At 37.1% G+C, this 20,000-nt stretch overlaps 1 protein-coding gene across 2 annotated transcripts in view; it reads left to right on the forward strand.

The window, feature by feature from the left end:
- The window catches only part of LOC135198533 (lachesin-like), a 90,278-nt gene that overhangs the window by 62,886 nt on the left and 7,392 nt on the right, over positions 1-20,000 (forward strand). For both annotated transcript variants that reach the window (XM_064226197.1, XM_064226196.1), the window contains exons 3-5: positions 3,111-3,385; positions 15,706-15,786; positions 18,109-18,241. In XM_064226197.1, coding sequence (XP_064082267.1) covers positions 3,111-3,385; positions 15,706-15,786; positions 18,109-18,241 — 489 coding nt within the window. The remainder of the gene's footprint in view (positions 1-3,110; positions 3,386-15,705; positions 15,787-18,108; positions 18,242-20,000) is intronic.

A 20,000-nucleotide genomic window follows, 5' to 3' on the forward strand; every position in this document is an offset into this window, starting at 1 on the left:
ATATTTCTTTTGGCGAAATATAGTCTGCTGCTAATAAATCTTACTAAATCGTGTACTCGCTTAATTAGCAAACCTATGGAAGAAAATGGTAGTTGTTTATTAGAAAAAACCTCATCCCCAAATCACAAATACTCCAATATTTTTGTTTTAATTTCGATTCCATAAAAGTTATGTATATGTATATATATATATATATATATATATATATATATATATATATATATATATATATATATATATATATATATATATATATATACTGTGGTGATACAGTGTATATATATATACTATATATATATATATATATAATATATATATATATATATATAAATATATATAAATATGTGTGTGTACAGTGTATATATATATATATATATATATATATATATATATATATATATATATATATATATATATATATATATCTGTGTGCGTGTGTAAAGAGAGAGAGAGAGAGAGAGAGAGAGAGGACGAGAGAGAGAGAGAGAGAGAGTACCAGTTACAATACACTCGACTGACCGACCAATAGGTGTATAATTCAACCACAGGTCCATGAGGCACTAGGTACATCACAATCGTAGCGAACACACTTCTCAACAATAAGAAAAAGCAAAACCGACGAACGAAACGATGATCACACTAAGAACTCCTAAACATAATAATAAAATATACACACAGACACACACAACTTCGATCAATACCAGAATGAGACCAACATGGCTAGGACGAAATTCGAGGTATATGTTTTGGTAAAGTTACATGAGGTTATTTTCACGTCTGTTCCCTATTAACTAGCGTGTTTCCCGACATTCGAATAGCCGTGCGGAGTAAAACCGGCCTGCTCCCTCAACTGGCTACTGAAAAGTGGGTTACCGTTGGCCATATGCAACCACTCTACTCTGAAAATTGATATTCAATGACCCTTCCCCCCGCCTCTACCCCCAACCCCCGCGTAAAGCATTTTGAGCGCAGCGCGGCGGCATTACAACTGGCTTTAAAGGTCACTACTTTAACCTTTTTTTTTCTTTTTTTTTTAATGTCTATGTCCTCGTTTCGATTAACAATTTAAAAGGAAAATGAGATATATGAAAGTGGAGATTTCCAAGTTAACAGTATCTGTCTCCATAAAAAAAAAAAAAAAAAAAAAAAATAGACTCTATATACGAATTATTTGTATCCCCATCACAAAAAAATACATAAAAATAAAAACAAGGCTCTATTTACGAGTTATTTACGAGTCGCGGCATTCTACCTATGAGAGAAAAGACAATGTATGGAAATAGAGTATACACGAAAGACCTCCAGCTTATTTTTCTCTCTGTAAACTGACAGCCTTATGCAAGAGGAAAATTGAATTTCCCTTACGATAAAATTATTCCTATCTGCAGGGGAGGAAGGGAATTTGAAACGTGTGTGTGTGTGTGTGTATGTGTCAAAAACGCTGGCCAAAACTCGAATGAAGTTTAATTTTTTTTTTTCCTTTTTTTTTTAAACAACGGTTACCGGTGATTCAAACAATTTTACTCTGGGTTTTCGTTTTCCCTTAAAATTTTCCATTTTTGTCCGGTGAGAGTACTAGCTATTAAAAATAATTCAAGTTCTTTGACAGCTGAAACAAAATCGTGTATGTACATTTACTCAAAGAGCTTTCAAAAATAGATTTATAAAAATGAAACTAAGTATCATTGCTAGACTTATGTCGAAAAACGGTGTACTACAACATTTGGTCTCGTTTTTCAGTTCCATTTTCAGCAGACAGACACCTGAAAATTCCTAAATAAAAAAAAAACCTCATCCGTGCATTCTTTACCGAATTTCTATTCGATAGCAGTTGCTGTATACTAAATATTTAGAAGGGAAATGTAAGTCAGATCAAACTTTGTATGCATGTATTGATGAGTCAGTTCTCTTTTATGGAAGTGAAGTACTACAGCGGTTGGAGAAGGTTTAAATTTGTGAATATGGCAGACTATTATCTTGACACCCTTCAGGAACAACTCTTCCTAATTAAAAAAAAAAAAAAAAACGAACGAACTGGCTCATCAATACGCATAAACATTCAACGTTTGATCTGACTTAGACTTCTCTTCTAAATAATTAGTGTACGACAACTGTTTTCGAATAGAAATTCAGTAAAGAACGCATGGGTAACATTTTTAATATAGGAGATTTCAGGCGTCTGTCTGCTGAAAAGGTACTGAAAACGAAAACGAAATGTAGTATTACATCGTTTTTCGAAATAAATCCACCATTTATACTTTGTTTCGTTTGTATGAACATATGTTTGTATAAGTTTATATGAGTTTATAGTACACAAGGGAAAAGAAAAGCTTTTCTGTTTCTCTATGGAGTATACCTCATATACCTATCTTCGTGAAAAAAGAAGACTAAAACCTCTCATAAGAAAGTTTATATAATCCACATACACACACACACACACACACACACACATATATATATATATATATATATATATATATATATATATATATATATATATATATATATATATATATATGTTGGCCGAGTCGATAACGTCTGAAGTCCTGATTTCTCCCCTTGCCCGCTGGGCACTTGTTCGAATCCTCCACGAGAGGACGAAAGAATTATCATCAACTAAAAAAATTCCCTTCAGTTAACATAATAATATGAAGATATATTTATTCCGAAGTAGAGCGAATTGGATATTAAAGGACAGTCATAACTTGATGCCTGTATGTGTATATATATATATATATATATATATATATATATATATATATATATATATATATATATATATATATATATATATAATGTATGCATAACTGAATTAGAAAAGTTTGGAACATGATGAATGCATAAATAAAGGTGGTATAAAACCACGAAGGAAAGGAGTGAAAACTTGGAGTAGCTGCAAGATCTTTCAATTCAAGGTCCTTTACTTAGCAGACTGACTAAGTAAAGTACGTTGAGTCGAAAGGTCTTGAAGAAATATATATATATATATATATATATATATATATATATATATATATATATATATGAATATGATATTATATATTTCAAAGACATTACCATTTCAAATAATCCCGTTCCCCGTAATGACATATCTGTTTCCACTCTTTCAGACTTAATGGTCAGGAAGCTGCCCGTCGACTCCGGTGGGGTTTACTTCTGGCCGCATGACCATCAAAGGGACAGAGGCCTCCAGGCAGCAGCGGCGGCAGCACCAGCACCACCAGCTCCCTATCTCATGTCCCAGGGCCCCGGGCGGGCGATGAACGCCCCCACGGGACCCACGGGGCCCTACTTCCTCACTTCGGGGATTAAGAGGAACGTCACTACAACCGTTGACCAGACTGCTTATCTGCATTGCCACGTGGCTCAGCTGGGAGACGAGGCGGTAAGTTGAAGGTGGTGGCGGCTGCCTGGAATCACTGGAAGATAGGCTCCTTCTCATTCCATTCCCTTCTCATTTCCAGAGAGACCTCATTCGCCCGGCTTTCCCGAAGGCCTGCGGGTAGCGTCGTCATCGCTCCAGAGGAGGAGGCCCTTTGTAATTCTTATCTGCGATGTGCATGGTTTATTTCCTCGCGGTCATGGCGTTAATGCCTTCTCTGATACGATCGTTTTCTTTTCCTCGCGGTCATGCGATGAACGCCTCGTCTAATACAATCGTTTCCTTTTCAGTTTTCCCTTCGTTCATTCTCGTACTTATCAATTCGTCGGTTATCTCTTCCTCCTGCTCTTCGTATTCGCAAAGATTTTATTCCCTTCCCATCTAAGAAAGTCGTGTCCTCTTTTGCCACTTATTTCTGACGTGTCCTCTTTTGTCATTTATTTCTCAAAGTCGCCCTCTTTTGCCTCATATTTTATTTACCCTCTTCCCATCTTCCATTCGTTGATTTCGCAAACAATTCCTCAGTCTAGGAACGTTTTTTTTTTTATTTCTCGCATTTAAACTGGCAGAGAAAACAAGAAGGAGGAAAGAAAGATCTCAACATTTCCGCTACATTTTCTGCCATTCCAAATTCCGCAGACTCCCTCATTTCATGCAATTGAAATGAGTGATTTTTTTTTTGAAAGAAAGGTTTTGCGGACGGAGACTGTTTGTTTAATTTGCTTTAACCCTTTTTTGGTTGTTGGAGTTCTGTGAGAACTGCGTCCGTCTTTTCCTTAGGGCAGTGGGTAAGGAAATAATCACTGCTACTTTTTCCATCTATATAATTGCATTTTCGATTCCCGTCCGTGTTTGCTGAAAACCTCTCAGCATTTATAAACTGTTTATATATATATATATATATATATATATATATATATATATATATATATATATATATACACACACACACACACACACACACACACACACACATTATATATATATATATATATATATATATATATATATATATATATATATATATATATGTATACAGAATCACGAAAGTTTAGGAACTTGTAAATCCATAAAATAAAGTAATAAATGCCACGAAGGAAAAATAAACGAAGGAGTCCTGCCGACTCCTTCGTTTATTTTTTCCTTCGTGGCATTTATCTTTATATATATATATATATATATATACGTTAATATATAAACTGGTCACGAAAGTATGAAACGTTGATGAACATATAAATAAAGACAAAGTCCATGAATGGAAAGTGAAACAATGGAGTACTGCTGAAGGCCTTTCGACTTCTCGTCCTTTACTAAGCTTAGTAAAGGACGAAAGTTGAAAGGCCTCGCAGCGGTACTCTATTATTTCACATTTCTTCGTTGGTTTTACCTTGTTACACACACACACACACACACACACACACATACATACATATATATATATATATATATATATATATGTATATAATATAATTATATATATTTTTTTTTTCTCTCGTAGAATTTCCTTCCATGTCTGGCGCCTTCGCCTTTATTTTTTGTAGACATGATTAATTATCAGAAAATCCTGGTGGGATATCGATAGAATATACAGTTTAGGCCGAAGACCCAGCGCTGGGATCTATGAGGCCATTCGACGCTGAAAGGAAAATTGAGAGTAAGAGGCTTAACAGGTGTAACAGGATAAAAAACTCAAAGCAATTGCACTGCGAATCACCGTTAGAGGAGGGTGGGAGTGATAAGGGTAGCAGTTAAGATCCTTCAGTAATGCCTAAAGTGCACGCGTGAGGGAATATGATATCGTTCAACGTAGCAGTTGCAACGTCTGTGAATAGAATCACGGAAAACATGAACCATCAGCGTTGCGTGTTTACTCGGGAAAGTCATCCGCGACTTTCCCTTCAGGCATATAAACTTTCCTCTAAGTACAGATATCTCTGACCCTTTCCGTCCTCTACCCGTTCCCAAAAACTTTCTCTCTCTCTCTCTCTCCTCTCTCCCTTTACTCCACGCCTGCACGTCCTGCGGACTTTTTTTCATATTTCATCGGAGTCTTTCCTTTCTCATAGTTCCCGTGTCTCTCCTCTGTTCTCGGTGCTTTTTCCAAATTTCCGGTTTGTTGTCTTGCGTCCATATTCTTCTGAAAACCGCACGAAAAAGCTTCTTTATAGTCTAGAAGTTTTTTTTTTTTTCCCCTTCGTCCTTTTTATCACTTATAGTCTCCTCGTCTGTCTGCCGCCATTTATTTTCTTCGTCCGGTGAATTTGCTTTTATCTATTTTTTCAAGGCTTCTTCTGTCTCCGCAGTCCCGGTGTTCATTGTTGTTTTTTGTTTTTATTATTTTTTTTATCGTTTCTTATTTTTTCTTCGCATTTCTCCAGAAGCCAACTCCAACTTTTGATTGCTTCCCTTTCTTAAGAATGCAGGGCGGCCATCATTGCTGTAGCCCCCAGAATACTGATAGACTTCAGTCGCCTTACGACCTTCTCTCTCTCTCTCTCTCTCTCTCTCTCTCTCTCTCTCTCTCTCGCTGCGCTATAAAAAGCAATCCGGACGCGAAATTAAATTAGCCTATATCTCAGCGCAGAAATTTGTTTCGGGAATAATTTTACTTCCTCGTGTCATCTAGTCAAGTGTTCTTTTTGAATGTTGTCCTGCCTCTGTAAACTTAAGCATCTAAGTACGTTTTACGGCTGTGAAGAATAAAGCAGTCTGTCTGTCTGTCTGTCAGTCTCTGCCGCTCTCTCTCTCTCTCTTCTCTCTCTCTCTCTCTCTTTCTCCTTCCCAGTTCGTCCTTAATGACCCTTAATGACTTAATATAAAAGTTATCTGGGAAGTTAGTTATCTCTGACATTACAACGAAACCACACAAGTAATTCATATAATATATATATATATTATATATATATATATATATATATATAATATATATAAATATATATATGTATATATATATATATTATATAGTATATATAATATAATATATATATATATATATATATATATATATATATATATATATATATTCACAGAGGGGAGAGAGAGAGAGAGAGAGAGATTTCACCAGAGAGAGAGAGAGTATAGGGAAATGTCATAATATACACACACACATGTAAGATATTTGTGTGTATATATATATATATATATATAATATATATACCCCCATATATATAATATATATATATATATATATATATATATATCTATATATAATAGATATAGAGGAGAGAGAGAGACCGAGAGATGAGAGAGAGAGAGAGAGAGAGAGAGAGAGAGATACATATATATATATATATATCTATATATATATATATAGTAATATGTGTATATATCTATATATATATTATATATAATGCTACATATATATATCTACATCTTATTATATCCTTGTATAATTCTATTATCTAATCTCTATCTAGATATGTTGGTGTTGGTGTGTGTGTGTGGTATTTCTTTATAACATTTCAAGATGCAGAGTAGTCTTATGGCTACTCGTGTGATAACTCACTACAGTACTCCATTGCCCATTTCGCCCACAAAATTGTTGTTGTTGTTGTTGTTGTATAATTCTTTGCAGGTGAGTCCCGTAAGTGATACCGCCGTTAAAACAAATCTCCAATTTCCCGATCTCGTATATCAGATCTGCCAAAGCTATCAGAGCTTTTGCAATTTCGGTGATTGCCAATCATTTTAACATATGGCCCGCTCTCTCTCTCTCTCTCTCTCTCACTCCTCTCTCTCTCTCTCTCTCTCTCTCTCTCTCTCTATCGTATCATTAGATAATAATTATTTATAAAAAATTCAAAAACTATATTAATTTTTATTCTCAATACACAGTCTTAATTACAGTTTCTTTTTATTTTATAGTCTCTCGAAATAAAATGTATGCTGTCCCTAGTATGCATATGCACATTAAGTTCAAAATTGGTCATATTATTTAACTATTTTTTTTTTAAATATGAAAGTTTCTGGTGAAAAGATACTGGTCTCTAAAATAAGTGTACACAGCAAATTTTCTATTCGCGTTCCATAAATAAATTTAGAGTTGGAAGCAACAGAAATAATATCTATAATCGTTCAATCTGCCATAGAATAATGATATCAGTTTTATCAGTCAGTATTGGCGCCAATATGAAGTTTTCATAATAAAACTAATATTGTAATACTTACCTGAACACCTGAATTAGCCCTGGTCACTGACCAGCCCGAACTATATCCCCACATATTTACCCACTAAGTGGGTAATTTTAACTGTCAGTGTTACCAACGCTGCAGGTAAAATCTAGTCAAATGAGTTACCTGTGTAACCGTTGGCAACGCTGCCGCAAATACCTGCCACCAGTGGCCTGTCTCCTCATTCCTCAATTGAATCATTCACTATCAAATTGAAGTGGGGAGGAGGGTGGGAATCATTCAGGTGTTCAGGTAAGTATTACAATATTAGTTTTATTATGAAAACTTCATATTGCAATACACTCCCTGAACACCTGAATTAGCCCGATTAACAACATTTAGTCGGAGGCGGGGTCAATCTCATTCAGCCCGACCTGTCCACAGAACATACGCAGGTAACTCATAAGGCAACCTAGCATGTATAAAAGCATGTATCCTCACCTAGTTATCTAAAACTCGGAGGTGAGGATGTTTGCAAAGAAAGTACTTCAACATCAGTGTTGTGTTTAAGGTACTGTCTAAGTCAGAAGTATCTCCCATGTGATAAGCTATACTACTTATTCATGGAGGTAAAAACAAATCTCCTCACCTGGTTGTCCAGCTCAGTAGGTGAGGATGTTTGCAAAGAAAGTACTTCAAAGTCAGTGTTGAGTCTAAGGTACTATCTGAGTCAGAAGTACTTCCCATGTGATAAGCTATACTTCTTATTCATGGAGGAAAAAAAAAAAATCTCCTCACCTGGTTGTCCAGCTCAGTAAGTGAGGATGCTTGCATAGAGTACCTACCGTCGGTGTCGAGTCCTAGGTACCGCCTGAGTCTGAAGAACCTCCCATGTGGTATTCTATACCTCTCATGTATGGAGGGGAAATGGTGAACCTCCCATGTGGCTATGTAGCCTCTCATGTATGGAGGAGAAGTTGAGTGTGCAGGACCTTCAGTTCTCTACTGCTCACTGATGTAGATGACTTGTGCTGAAGAAGTAGTAGTTATTCCAACATGACCATCGGGATCTGCCTAACCTCAAGGGCCTAAGGGACAAAACACACTGTCTAAGCTGGACCAACAGAAACACTAGAGTTCATTAGACTATCACTGCCTCCCTAAACTTCTAACACCATAAGTTCATTTAGACTATCACTGCCTCCCTAAACTTCTAACACCTGAAGTTCATTTAGACTATCACTGCTTACCTAAACTTCTAACACCCTAACTCTACTAAGCCAACTATATAAAAGTTACCCGCAACGACAGGACCCCGAGAGTAACCTCTCTGAAGAAACTGAAATTCCTTAAGGTACGGTGTTGTGAAAAATCACAACTCTCTCAAAAAAAAAAAACCACCTACACAATCGCCGACAGCGAAACATTCCTCTGGAAGCCAAAGGGTAGCCCTCCGCATACTTGCGCCCTTGGATTGACTAAGAACCCATTCTTATGAGTGTCCGGATAGCGCTGAGGCAATGATTTAACAATAGTCCCTCCTCTCCTTGCCAAGAACATAGCATAATCCTCAGAAATGTTAGTCTGGTATGCAAACCCCCTCGAAACCAAAGTGAAGAGGTTATCAAACAGTCCAGGCTCAGAGAAACACCCATCAACTCTTTATTACCACATTCGCATAGTGTGGCTGTGAAAGGTGTCCTCCAAATACGAGCCTCATGATTCGTAACCCTTACCACACGAATCAATGAAGGAACCCAATAGAGAAAAAAACCTCAACTGACTCGTAAACCGGAAGTAGGACTCCGACAGAGGAGTTTACCCCGCTAGCTCATACAGAAAAAATGATGCTAGCTTAAGTCATTCCCCAAAAACTGCCCGACTCGCCGAAACCAGACTACCCTACTTGATGTTTGAGAGATTGCTGTTTGGTTGAATACAACATACAAACATTACTTGAATTAACTGAGATACCTCCAGAGCCTGGAATGCGGAAGGATAGAATGGACAAAGTCCACAATCCGTTATACTCGCTTCCTTCGCCGGAGAAACAAAAAAAAAACACACAAATAGCACCGAGTCTCTCTTCAAAGGTATCTATCCTCTGTCAGACCTGTCCGGCCACACCGGAACAGGAAAAAAAAGGAGAAAAGCCGAACCCCGACAAGAGCAGCACCCACCAAGAACCCGGAACCTACTACACCTGGCTGCTCGATACCAAACGACATAAGATCCCATCATATCTGAGCCTACCGATCCGATTGCGCAACGATATACAACAAGAAGATGATAAAACTCCTGTGCAAGTCGTACTCGACTGCGCACCCCGCACTCCCCCCAGACATCATGATGAACCCCCTGCTGTCCGACCGTTGTCCACCCACTCACAAGAGCGAACTGTCTGTCACCAGTTCGCAAAAACTTGTAAGAGTTAGTCACTCGATGCGGATACCCTCACTACCCAGTGACGATAACGTTACGCCTGAGCCGAATATACCTTGGCGATGAACGCCCCACACATGCGAGTCACTCCCATACTGATGCGCCAAACATGTACAACCAAGACGATGACCTAACCTTGAACCAGTCTCAATTTTACTGCGAAAACTCCGCACTCACCATTGACTATGACACGAGACCAGGACGACTACAATAGGCGAGCAACACCCCTCCAAAGAGCGAAGAAGTCGCAAAACGCGATCCAACTAAACCCCACCCCCTTTACCAATACGTACTAAAACCTAGACTGGAGTCCGGAGCAAGTGAGGGGAAAGAAGTACTCCCAGACACGGAATCAAGGTCGAACCCACCTTGAAAACCCCATAAGGACGGAACAGAAAAGCACCAGGAAAAGTTGAGAAAATAAGGAGAGAGAAAAGTCACTACGAGTAACCCACAGGAACACCTAGCGCCGACATTGTGCAGGTGGAGAACCAACTGTGCGGTACAGTGCTCTAATAACGGGTTACGAACTGCGGAACCAATGGGAGCCGCAGAAGGAATTACCAGCTACCCTAAGAAAGGGGCCCGAGGGCACAAAAGGTGCTAATTACGATGCAGACTAACTGCGAACGGCCGTAGCCCCCCCAGCAATTACCGCGGTAAGCACGTTACGTCTCACACTCCTAAGGTATAAATGGGAACGAAGAAGGAAGATTACTACCCTATGAAAGGAGTGGGTGGTGACAAACCGGTATCGATACAGTCCAACGATGGCGCAGGTGAATCTCCAATTGCCGTAGCCTCCTCAAGAACTACGGAGGACACATTACGTCTCAAAACAAGTAAGGATGAAAATACGAGTTGCGGAACCGCCTTGAAGCATCAACATCAGCAGCCTGAGAATTACAGGACCCGTGGAAGGTGCTACGAAGGCAGCCCCTCCAAATTATTTCCTTAACCCAGAGAGAGAGAGAGAGAGAGAGAGAGAGATTGAAATCATCTCCAATTTTCAGGATGAAACAATGAAACTGGCTCTACTGTGATATTGGTAAATAAAAACAGGATGAGCGAGAAGACTCCGAAGCGACATCCGAAGAATGAGCAGCTGAAGAGGTTGTGTAAAGACCATTATAAGTTTTAACAGGAAAAAACTGGCGAGAGAAACTAGACCGACCCTTTTCCTCATGATAATCTGAGAAACATTAGAAAATCAGGAAATTATTCAAGACGTGGTCGTGAATACAGTCCGTATTGAAGCTACCGTAATTGACTTGCGTTAATTAGATTTTACGATGGGGTTAGTATTTGAAATCAGAACTACATTGCAAATAAGTCTTGCTATCTCTCGCGCAGCTGGCGTAGGCAACATCGTGCATCAGACAGCGAGATTGTAGGGTTTAAAATAAAATTTAGGCCAAAGGCCGAATATTGGGAACTATGAGGTCATTCAGCGCTGAAGGGAAATTGACAGAGAAAAATGTTTGAAAAGGTGTAACAAGAAGAAAAACCTCTGTTGCACAATGAGTCAATTGTTAGGAGAGGTGGAAAAACAGCATGAGTAGAGAAAAAATGAAATCAGGAAATAAGAAGAGAGAGAGAGAAGAATACAACCGTCTAACGTCTCCAATTCCATAAATTTGCACCCTCTTCTAAGTTAAAAGGTATTTATTATGATAATATTACTCGTATAACTGCGTACAGCTATGAACAACGAACGAGAACTTGTTGCTAATACGATCGAATCCTATAGCAACATCACTTATTGTATTGATCGGCGTGTGAAAGTAATCGAATCCGATAACAACGTCTGTTTATTGTATTCATCCGCGTGCGACGGTAATTACTGTATTCATGATATAAATGTAGCTGAAGCTGATAAGGCAAAATTAGTGCACCTCAGCAACCTGGAAGAGGTCCCAAGCTTTTGTATGAATTCAAACGCAGCCGTGGTAAAAGAAAGTAATAGCATGAAAGAGCTCGTTTACTGTTGTCTCACCGATAAAGATTAATCAAGTGTAAGGTTCTAATACCTATGAAAACGAGTGAAAAACGAACGGAATCGCTAAATTTACGCATCTAAGCTGAGGGAAAAACTAGCTTCTAATGAGACGTATTAGTCAAATTTGGCCTTAAATTACATCGTAAGACGAACAGCATGACTTCGTTTCATAAGTTAAGTATCCAGATACTCATTATGGTAAATAGGAACAAAAAAACATTAGCCGAGACCTTGGCAAGTGATATGGTTGAATCTGGAGCCAAGGAAATAGACTAGCCGGCATCATTGTCTGTCTAAGCCACGCCTGCTTACAACAGTGCTGTTTTGAAAAGCTTGTGTAATTGTAATTTAATTGAAAAAAAAAAATACATTACATTTCAATTTAATTGAAAATTAATAAATTACATATTTAAAGTAATTAAATTAACTTTATTAGGTCAAATATTAATTTCAGTTGTCACTGTAATTTGATAATACAACGGTAATTCTTTGTAACTGTAATTGACATAAGCACAATGTAATTACTGACGGCCATTAGTCCGTTAAACGTATGAAGACGTCATACAACGAAATCCTTTTAGTATCTGACATCTAATCATATGCCACAAGATACCAGTATTGACTGTTTAAATGTCCACATAGTTGAAAACATGTTTGCTTCAAGAAAACACGTCTTCTTCAAGACGACAACCTGGCCTAAGTAAGAAAGAGTTGTTACGTTAGTTACGCTATCCAATCAGGACAAGAATGAGGTGGATACGGCGACGCAAACCCTTATTGGTCATCAGCTGATTCCAGAGCGTGAATGACTGCCGAGTTAGTATTTATACTACAGACGAATATGATGATACATACAATACAATTAATGCTTTAGGTCGGACCAGAATCTGATCTTCATTCTGTTTTCGATTACATTCCTATTGAATTATACTAAGATCGGAATTTTCTGTTCGTTTCAATTAACACCTGTACTGAATTATCCGTAGTCAGAATGCCTGAGCCTAAAGCGTTAGCCACTATAAAAATCAGTCTACCTATATGTAGTACAGCGAATACTTTCGGCTAGGCAAGGCTACTGTACATTCATACGATATATCATCGTGAACAGTAAGGCTAGTCGTAGTTTAATTTATTCGATTTCTCTACATAACGAATTATCGTACGTCGATATGCGTTGAACCAGAGAATTAGTTATTAAAAATTACGCTATCGTATAAGTAGAGGAAAGTAACCTTAAAGACGAAAGATAAGTATTCAAACTCTTCAGAACCCGACAGACCCGAAACCAGATCTGAACGGCCAACCATGGCCTAAAAGATTCTGACGCAAGGAACTCTAAGCAAGAAACACCCAAGAGGCTCTAAGGACATTGTCCCTCTATAAACTACTAATAATAGAAAACCGACCGGAAGAAGCCTGCACTTATCTTCCTAAACACTATTTAGCCTATTATCCCTACTCGTCTATATCTGACCTAAATTTTCATCATCCTGAACTTACAAATCGAGGGGAGGGGAAATCTGCTGCCAACACTGCCTGCTCCGCGCCGGGGGGGCCGGCAGAACCTACCCATCGGAGGCTTGCGGTTCTCCATTACCCCCAGCACCCGTTAGGGCTGTTCTGGAACAGGCAGGGGGGCTGAAAAAGAACGATTAGAATTCACTATATACTACTAATAATACTATCTCTATTTTTGGTTAAATTATTCGTCAGGCTAGAAATATGCTTAACTTACTATATGATAACCTGTCCACTAATTTCTGGAATACTAACTAATATTTCGTTGTCTCCTGACCCAAGACAAACATCTCTGACTAGTATTGCACTAAACTTTCTACACGAAATAACGAAAAGAACGTCGATCATGTGTGCGGGTACTCATCCTAGCCTTGAAGGCGTGCAGAGTCGATGATCACCAACATATCCAGCAGTAGAAGGCTCGATCGTCAAACTGTAGATGAAGTAGAAGCAGAGGCGTTTGCAGTCGGCGACAACGTTATTTTAGAGCCGATGAGCACCAACATATCCAGCAGTAGAAGGCTCGATCGTCGAGGCGTTTGTAGAGGGCGATGACGTTTATTTCCTAACTTATCCTTAGCGAGTACAAAGTAGCTATCCAAAGTGAAACGGGAAAATTCGTAGTTTGTAACCAAGATGCGAAAACTCTGAGTGGGGTCGGGCTAAATGACCAAAAGTTCGCCTGATGTGGGACTGATCCGCACAGCAAGGCGAACAAAAAACAATTGAGGAATGAGGAGACAGGCCACTGGTGGCAGGTATTTGCGGCAGCGTTGCCAACGGTTACACAGGTAACTCATTTGACTAGATTTTACCTGCAGCGTTGGTAACACTGACAGTTAAAATTACCCACTTAGTGGGTAAATATGTGGGGATATAGTTCGGGCTGGTCAGTGACCAGGGCTAATTCAGGTGTTCAGGGAGTGTATTGCAATATACTCTATTATAAATTTATGGATGCTGTATTGTAGATTTCATATGGTAATCAGTCTGAATAGCACATTTTTACATGTACTGTCTCATTAAAGAATGTATAGTCACTCATATAAGTTCACGGATGTCCGAGTGTTTGAGTGATTTCTATTTCACCTCTTTCTGGATGACAGGTCTCTGGGAGTGCAAAACTGGCCAAATGTTCAATTACCTATACTCTATTTTTTTCCATCTGTCCACCCGCCAGTGGTGTATGGGTATGGTAACACTGCGTCCCGGGCTTTAGATAGTTACGCTATGTGTAAGTTTTAGGTAAATAAAAGAATATCTGGGTGTACATTTGCAGCTGAAAAGTGTTTTAATAATTTACTGTATGCGAATTACACTGTTAATATTCGAAACAGGATATTGTTATTATTGTTGAATGTAAGCTGAATGTAACTATCTAAAGCCCGGGACGCAGTGTTACCATACGCAAACACCACAGGCGGAAGGACAGATGGAAAAAAAAACAGAGTATAACTCTGCTGTAGTAAGTCTCAGTGTGTGCCCGTCTTGTGTCACTATACAGACCCGTTGTCCAGAAAGGGGTTGGATGGAATTCAGCTTTATGCCCGGAGACATCCATGAACTTATATGAGTGACTATACCTCTGACTTCTTTCTATTCTAAATAATCCACGAGACAACTTTGTCAGTTTGAATGGGATGTTTAAGTAATTGATTAGAAAGACTTTTTGTTTTGTCTTGTTTCCTAGTTGATAAATTACGCATTTATTCATAGCTAGTTATCGACACGAATGTCAAGGTTACCCAATCTCTTTAATGATTAAAAATCGCAAAGTACTTTGCCGAAAATTTCTCCTCTTTGACGTTTGTTAAAAAATATATCATATTTCATTTCATTGGTTCTTAATAACTTTTACCATTTAATGAAATTAATATCAAGGCAAAATATCTCTTGCTGCTGGTGTGTATCCATACTTTTCCAGATCTGTTGTTCTTAGTAACTTTTAGCACTTAATGAAATTAATATCAAGGCAAAATATCTCTTGCTGCTGGTGTGTATCCATACTTTTCCAGATCTTTTTTAGATTCTTAGTAACTTTTAGCACTTAATGAAATTAATAACAAGCCAAAATATCTCTTGCTGTTGTTGTGTACCCATACTTTTCCATAATTTCCTTGGCTCTCGGGTAATCAAAAATAATATATAAAGCTTGTCCCGTACTTTTCCGAAATTCAGCTCGAGTCTATCTCTCCCTCAGTATTCTGCGACTGTTCATGACGCCTCACTTTCATGTTTGTTTACCCCTTTCCAGCAAGTGTCATGGATCAGAAAGCGCGACCTTCACGTGCTCAGCTCGGGAGTCGTCGTATTCGCTTCGGATCAGAGATTCCGGGTAAGATTTTACACAGTTTATTGTTTTTTTATGTTAGCAGTGTTTCTTTGCACTATTTTAAGCAGTTTTTATTTTGCACAGTTTATTGTTTTTTTTATTTTATTTTAATGTTAGTAGTGTGTTCTTTTTTGTTGGGGGGGGGGGGGGGTTAGGAGTTTTTATTTTGCACGGTTTATTGTTTTTTTAGTCTAACGTTAGCATTTTTTTTGGCACAAATTTTTTGAGCCGTTTTTCTTTGCACAGTTTATTGTTCTTTATTTTAATGTTAGCAGTTTTTTTTTTTATCTAGCACAGTTTTTTTGAGCAGTTTTTATTTTGCGTAGTTTATTGTTTTTTTTTACTTTAATGTTAGCGGCGTAGTTTTTGTTGCACTGTTTTTATCAGCTTTTATTTTAAACAGTTTATCGTTTTTTATTTTAATGTTAGCAGTTTTCTTTAATTTGGAGCAGTGTTTTTAGCATTAATTTGGCACGGTTTATTGTTTTTTATTTTAATGTTACCAATTTTTTTTTATCTGGCAGAGCTTTTTTGAGCAGTGTTTGTTTTGCACAGTTTATTGTTTTTTTTATCTTAATGTTAGCACTTTTTTAGAATTTGGCAGTTTTTTTTTTTTTTTTTTTTTTTTTTTTTTTGTTTTTTTTTTTTTTTTTTTTTTTACAGTTTCTGATTCCCATTTTGACGCCAATTTGTATGAGGATGTAAACTTTTATTAATTTCATTCATTTCTCCTGCCTTTGATGTTATGTCCTCTTTTTCAGTATTCACTTTTATATTTATTCATCTTTATCATCAATGTGTTTATTGTTGATCTCTCGGCGGGATATCTTTGATCACATATTTTAATGTTTGTGAATCGTTATTTCCGGAAAGAATTCATTTCGTTTCAGTAATTCTAGCTTTGCTTTTGTACTTTGAAAGTTTGATTGAGATGGAAATCGTAAATTATGAGCTTTTAAGCTTGACAAAATAACCATTATAAATTTTACTGCAATATATATAACCGTATAACTAGGTATTCTAGTAAAAAAAAAAAAAAAAAAAAAAGGCGAATACTGCACTATGCAAAGAGTATGTTGTACAATGAGCATTGCACTACACTTGGGAGTATGTTGTATGATGAGCACTGTATTACACTCGGGAGTTTGTTATACAATGAGCACTGCATTACACTTAGGAGTATGTTGTACAATGAACATTGTACTAAACTTGGGAGAACGATGTACAATTTGTACAATGAACATTGCACTATACTTGGGATTATACTGTACAATGAACATTGCACTACACCAGGGAGTATGTTGTACAATGAAGATTGCACCACACCGGGGATTCTGCTGTACAATGAACATTGCACTACAACTGGGAGTATGTTGTACAATGAGCACTCCAATACACTTGGGAGTATGTTGTACAATGAACATTGTACTACACCTGGGATTATGCCGTATAATAAACATTACACTACACTTTGGAGTACATTGTACAATTTGTACAATGAACATTGCACTATACTTGGGACTATGCTGTACAATGAACATTGCACTACACTTGGGAGTATGTTGTACAATGAACATTGCACTACAGTTGGAAGTATGTTGTACAATGAGCATTGCTCTACACTTGGGATTATGCTTTACAATGAACACTGAACTACACTTGAGAGTGTGTTGTATAATGAACACTGACCTACACTTGGGAGTATGTTGCACAATTTGTACAATGAACATTGCATTACACTTAGGATTATGCTGTACAATGATTATTGCACAACCATAGAGAAATGTTGAACAGCGATCATTGCAAATATCCTGTGAGGATGTTGTAAAAAGATCATTACATTTTACCTAAGAGTGGATTATACAGCGATCTTGTAATACACTACAATGTACATTTCCTACGAATCCTGCGCAACAACAGAGAGTATGATGTACAATGCACTGCACTTAAAAGTTTGCTGTGCAACAATTATTGGCCAAAATTTAGGTTTATAATGTGTAACGGCCATGAGAGTACACTTAGGAGTATTTAGAAGTATATTTGTAAACGATCATTGCAAAATTTTGCAGATCAGATAGTTTTTCTACCACGACAGATGGTTTTTCTACGATGATAGCTTTGTATTCGAGGGCAAAACCTGCAATGATCATTGCACAGTAAAGCAAAAGAGACAAAGAGACAACCAGAAAAAAAAATCAAAACAAAAAATAAAACAAATCCGCACAAAAAGATTCTTTGCCAAGAGCGGAGCCTGTAGTGGAGAGTACGCCATGAATAATACGACGAGTCACTCACTCTCTTGCAACGCTGCAATTAAATTTTCAGGTGCTGCATCCCGAGGACTCGGACAGGTGGACGCTGCAAATCAAATACGCCCAGATCCGAGACGCTGGCATCTACGAGTGTCAGGTCAACACCGAACCGAAGATCTCCATGTCGTACTTTCTCAGCGTAGTGGGTGAGTAGAGCCAAAGGCTACGGGAGGAAGTAGTAGTCGTGTTAGTAGAAGTGAGTAATAGTAGTAGTAGTAGTAGTAGTAGTAGTAGTAGTAGTAGTAGTTAGGGACACTCTTTGATAGATGTATGCAAGAAAGGTTAATGGTAATAAGTTTCGTTTTGTCTTGGGTAATTTTCTGTCTTGTGATGGTGTTAGTATTTTTTTCTCTCTCCAATATATATATATATATATATATATATATATATATATATATATATATATATATATATATATATATATAGTAGAGAGAGAGAGAATGTTATATATATATATATATATATATATATATATATATATATATATATATATATATATATATATTATAATAATATAATATATATATATAAAGAGAGAGAGAAGACGAGAGAGAGAGAGAGAGAGAGAGAGAGAGAGAGAGAGAGAGAGAGAGGTTGTATGTCGAATGTGAAAACAAACTTACGTCCTCTTACCAGATTACAACATACCGCTGCCGTGACAGTATACAAATTAGTGCGTTGTAGATTCAGGTGAAGACCCAAATGATCGATACGAACAACGAGTGCCACTTGTGCCAATTGTTCGAATACTGAAGTAGTAGATGTTCGCTAGTTATCACGCGTGTTAGACTGCCTCTGTTCTCTGAGTCGATCACATAGGCCTACCAAACATTGTCACCCGAACCGGTGCTGGGACCTCTCTCTGCCTGGTGCTTGTGAAGTATTCACGAATTTTCCCACCTATTTGGGTTTTAAGCATTGACTAATGCATTTACAAGTATAAATGGGCACTTCGAATATGCATCAAAATGGTAAATGATTCCTAAATTAATATAATGCAAGATCCCAAAATATTATATGTGGCGGATAAAAATAGAATGAATAGTGTGAACCACGGTTGACGTAATTGCAAGAAATTGCGACGAAACATGTCAAGTACATATATTTCAGCAATAGTTAAGGGTTATAATTACAACACATTTGGGTTATTTTATACGTTTTTCATTCACCAATATCTATGAAATGAAATCAAGTGTTTGAATTTCGTTGCCCCCCCCCCTAAAAAAAAAAGATTAAGAGCATATTTCAACTTCACAGAAATATCACAATATATACCATAATGGTATATTGTTTTCTATCATTTGCTTTATGATAATTCGATCATTTACAAGAACGAACTGAAAGTCATTAACTCGAAACATTAGTTAATTGTATTTCGACAATGTTAAAGGGATTGTACAATCAGAAGAGGTCGGGTTCATTTCCATCATTGTTTTTGGGGGGGATTTTGCACTTGGCCGAAATTGTTCACAAATGAACACGAAGCGTCATTAATTAACAGTTAAACATAGTAGGTACGGGATGGAGTGAGACATTCCTTAATAGGAATAAACTTATCCCTAATTCTATACTTTGCACAGTATTCTTAACACGATATATCAGTTGTTAATTTAGCCTTATGTTCGTCACTTTCGAGAGATTCCAAAATTAGCAAGACTGATTAGATAGAAGAATGACGCCATATTTAATTTGATAATTTGAAACTGAGGTAAAAATAATAAATAATAATAATAATAATAATAATAATAATAATAATAAAATAATCAATAATAATAATATTATTATTATTATTATTATTATTATTATTATTATTATTATTATTATTATTATTATTATTATTAAACAGCAGCAGTAACAAGAGGCAATATTCTATTTGGCACTAAAAACTACACCACTAATAATAAT

This window comes from Macrobrachium nipponense, chromosome 22, assembly GCF_015104395.2.
Source record: "Macrobrachium nipponense isolate FS-2020 chromosome 22, ASM1510439v2, whole genome shotgun sequence".
Taxonomy (NCBI): Eukaryota; Metazoa; Arthropoda; class Malacostraca; order Decapoda; family Palaemonidae; genus Macrobrachium; species Macrobrachium nipponense.